The sequence below is a fragment of the Perkinsus marinus genome (genome assembly GCF_000006405.1).
Source record: "Perkinsus marinus ATCC 50983 genomic scaffold scf_1104296962870, whole genome shotgun sequence".
In the NCBI taxonomy this organism is placed as follows: domain Eukaryota; phylum Perkinsozoa; order Perkinsida; family Perkinsidae; genus Perkinsus; species Perkinsus marinus.
In genome coordinates this window covers 1-4,047 of record NW_003205281.1, presented here as the reverse complement: position 1 = coordinate 4,047, position 4,047 = coordinate 1, and the positions used below count along the sequence as shown (strand labels likewise).

At 42.2% G+C, this 4,047-nt stretch overlaps 2 protein-coding genes across 2 annotated transcripts; both read left to right on the top strand.

Moving 5' to 3' along the window:
- Positions 1 to 626: 626 nt before the first annotated feature.
- Pmar_PMAR013535 (conserved hypothetical protein) lies at positions 627 to 2,849 on the top strand. Its single transcript, XM_002771401.1, has 4 exons — positions 627 to 784; positions 837 to 1,033; positions 2,121 to 2,334; positions 2,692 to 2,849. The coding sequence occupies exons 1-4, from the start codon at positions 659 to 661 to the stop codon at positions 2,827 to 2,829; spliced, it is 675 nt and encodes a 224-aa protein (XP_002771447.1). The 5' UTR covers positions 627 to 658; the 3' UTR covers positions 2,830 to 2,849.
- A 48-nt stretch (positions 2,850 to 2,897) lies between these two features.
- On the top strand, positions 2,898 to 3,517 carry Pmar_PMAR013534 (hypothetical protein). The gene is made up of 2 exons (XM_002771400.1): positions 2,898 to 3,145; positions 3,364 to 3,517. Exons 1-2 carry the CDS (start codon positions 2,919 to 2,921, stop codon positions 3,503 to 3,505), a joined length of 369 nt encoding a protein of 122 aa, XP_002771446.1. The 5' UTR covers positions 2,898 to 2,918; the 3' UTR covers positions 3,506 to 3,517.
- The last annotated feature ends 530 nt before the right edge of the window (positions 3,518 to 4,047 follow it).

The window sequence follows — 4,047 nt, the reverse complement described above, 5'->3', positions numbered from 1 at the left end:
GCGGTGGTCGCATATGTACAGTGTACCCAAACTATACTACAACGCTTACCGAGCTACTATCTGCTACGCCAGATCAGGGTTGTTCAAATCGCAAGAGAATCGGGTGAAATTCTTTCCGTTGAAATTAGGCACAATATGAGTCGTTTCGCTCTACTTATAATCTGACGGTCAATATGAATATGTGGCATAGATTATTATAGCGGTATATATTCTGCGACCTGTACAACAACATGATATTCCTAGGATCATATCGCGAGCTACTTGAGGAAGAAATTCGGTCGTTTTTACGATTTTTCAATCAGAAAGTTTCATTTGGGAATAACGCTTCGGGGCACTACCTTATTAAAAGGTCATCAGAATTTGGGGTACTTTCTCATACGGAAGTCACCTTTCCCGATGGCCTTTCGTATGGATCCTAGGGACGCTTTTACGATGGAGAAGCGACTACCACTTCTCCAGTGTTAACTTCTAGGAAGTTTCTATTGAAGATTTTTTCCTGTTTAGTGTTAGTTTATAAGCTTTTAGTTTAGGAGTCGTATAATGTACCTTTTTCGGAAAGAGGTACAAAGTATCTTTTCATTTTTGTATTTTATCTTTGTATCTTTTTTTGGAAGGAGTCTTTCCACAGTATCGTTGTTAAGCTATAGCCTCCTCTACTATGCCTTCTACCACTCCAGCAACTGAGTCACCACTACCCACGGTTCATGTGCAGCAGAATGCTTCCCTCGAGGCGGCTCTCGATAAGCCACCTTTCCGCCTTATATTAGTCGACTTAACTGACAAGGTACGTAATATGAATTTTTGGTGGTTTGGTTGCTGGCTCTAATTATTTTCAGAATATCGCTCAAGTGAAACTACTGAATGAGCTCACTTTCCCCGTTCATTACGGCGAGCACTTCTATGAAGGTCTACTCAAGTTCAAGGATAACGGTGGATTTGTGAAACTCGCGTATATGTGCGACGTCTTGGTCGGCGCTATAGGGTGCCGTGTTATGCTGGTTGATCCCAAGGACCCTTCACAAGGCATGAAAATGTAATAATGGATATTTCGATTGAATATTCTATCAGCTTTTAGTATGCACAAAGTCATCTACATGTGTTGGGGAAATTTTAGGAAATTCTTGTTGGTTTCCGTACTTGTATAATCAGCTTTGGAAACTCCTGAGCTCAGCTGATGAGGAAAGCGAGTATATATTCATACTCCAACACTGTATAGGAAACTCCTGAGCTCAGCTGCTGAGGAAAGCGAACATATATTCATACTCCAACACTGTATAGGAAACTCCTGAGCTCAGCTGCTGAGGAAAGCGATTACATATATTCATACTCCAACACTGTATAGGAAACTCCTGAGCTCAGCTGCTGAGGAAAGCGAGTATATATTCATACTCCAACACTGTATAGGAAACTCCTGAGCTCAGCTGCTGAGGAAATCGAACATATATTCATACTCCAACACTGTATAGGAAACTCCTGAGCTCAGCTGCTGAGGAAAGCGATTACATATATTCATACTCCAACACTGTATAGGAAACTCCTGAGCTCAGCTGAGGGAAGCGATTACATATATTCATACTCCAACACTGTATAGGAAACTCCTGAGCTCAGCTGAGGGAAGCGATTACATATATTCATACTCCAACACTGTATAGGAAACTCCTGAGCTCAGCTGATGAGGAAAGCGATTACATATATTCATACTCCAACACTGTATAGGAAACTCCTGAGCTCAGCTGATGAGGAAAGCGATTACATATATTCCTACTCCAACACTGTATAGGAAACTCCTGAGCTTAGCTGCTGAGGAAAGCGATTACATATATTCATACTCCAACACTGTATAGGAAACTCCTGAGCTCAGCTGCTGAGGAAAGCGATTACATATATTCATACTCCAACACTGTATAGGAAACTTCTGAGCTCAGCTGCTGAGGTAAGCGATTACATATATTCATACTCCAACACTGTATAGGAAACTCCTGAGCTCAGCTGCTGAGGAAAGCGATTACATATATTCATACTCCAACACTGTATAGGAAACTCCTGAGCTCAGCTGATGAGGAAAGCGAACATATATTCATACTTCAACACTGTGATTTGTGATTGTTGTGGATTATTAGGTACATCATGACGCTGTCAGTCCTGCCCATGTTCCGAAGATGCCGTGTGGCGACCACCCTCCTCAAGGCCCTCCAAGATGAACTCGAGAAAAGACGAGCTACTGCCTTAGCCGAGGCGAAGGCAGCATCGGCGAGTCATCACCATCATCATGGTCATAATAATGAGGAGGGCCTAGCAGCTGGACAGGTTGTCAAGATCTGCCTAGATGTACAGGTAGTTTTAATACACTTGAAAGATTCTCATCAAATGTATCAAAATATTGGAGTTTCACACTTTACGTTAAGTGGCGGCGTAATACTCTGTGAAAAAGGCGATTTTCGCGGCGATATGCAGTAGTCGTGAAATGGATATTTTTCACACTAGTGGAGTTTCACCCTAGTGATATGAAAAACACTAGTGAAAAACAAATTTCACGACTATTGCAAGGCGCGAATATCGCGTTTTTTACGGAGTTTTACGCCACTTCATATAAAACGTGTGAAACTCCAGTGTTTTTTTCATATCTCACTAGGGTGGTGAAACTCCATTGATACTAATGTTTCATACCGTCAACTGTCACTATCGTTTCAGGTCAACAACGCTTCTGCGATTTGCTTTTACGAGAAGCACGGCTTTGCTAAGGTTGCCGAGGTCCCCGGGTATTATCCTGATCTCGATCCGAAGGACGCTTATACGATGGAGAAGCGACTACCACTTCTCCAATGTTAACTTCTAGGAAGTTTCTATGGAAGATTTTTTCCTGTTCGGTGTTAGTTTGTAAAATAATGGTATGAAAAATCTCAAGTTTTTCCTTTCTAATGCTCACGAAGGTTGCCAGTACTGGACTTCAGCGAGCGGTACCAAGAGCTTTTTGTACGGCAGTTGAGCAGTTACACGCAGCTGGTGTTGTGAAGGAGCCGAAGAAAGAAAGGGAATTTGCAAGGCTGAGGGATGGGGAGGAGACCTTTGATGCAGAGGAGACTAGAAGGTCCAGTTTGTGGTGGCAGGCGATCGGTCGGAACGCCACCGTCACTCGCCAGGAAATGTAATAAGGGCGTTGGGAACTACTATATAGAGAACAACTTCAGTGTTGAGCAGTTTTGGAGTATATGTTCGCTTTCCTCACCAGCTGAGCTCAGGAGTTTCCTATACAGTGTTGGAGTAGGAATAAAAAAAATTTTTTATTCTTAGAAAAAATTTTTTTGCATACTACTACTGTAGTAGTAGTTTGAGATGGAGCTGAAATTATGTGTTCTAATGCAGGTATATGGAGTATAAGCATTCACTGAAGTCGTTACGGTCACTACTCGACTACTACGACATAGCTGTGCCGGCTGAGCACGAGATCGATCTCGAGAAGTCCGCGGCGAGTGTCGGCCTTGCACTGCCGAAAACTCTCGGCTAGTGAGTTTCTGGGGTCATATAGAAGTTGTGTTGGAGGTTTTACATAATGACGATATGGGGTGGTTGGTGAAGTGTTTTCAATTCACTCCATATCGCGTAGTTTTTCACATAGTGTATTACGCCACTCCATTGTTAGGCGGGTGAAACTCCATTTTCATTAGAAATAAAATCAGTATGAGTCAATGGAGTTTCACTCGTCTCCCTACGCGACTAGGCGATATTCGTGGTCATCTGCAGTAGTCGTAAAATATGTTTTTCACTAGTGTTTTCATATCACTAGGGTGAAACTCTATTATTATCAATTAGTATCATCATTGATGACTAGGCCGGACGGCGGCGGTGGTGGTATAGTTATCATTAGTGTTATTTCTTATGATTTATGATTTTGCATGCCTGCTTGAGGAAGCTGCAATGACAGTCACTATACTATTTGCACTGTCATTTTAGCACCCGCCTCGATAAGTCGATCGGGAGTTCGATTTAGCCAACCAAACTCCTAGTGTATACTTGTTATATGGATACATTTATTATGATTGTATGAAT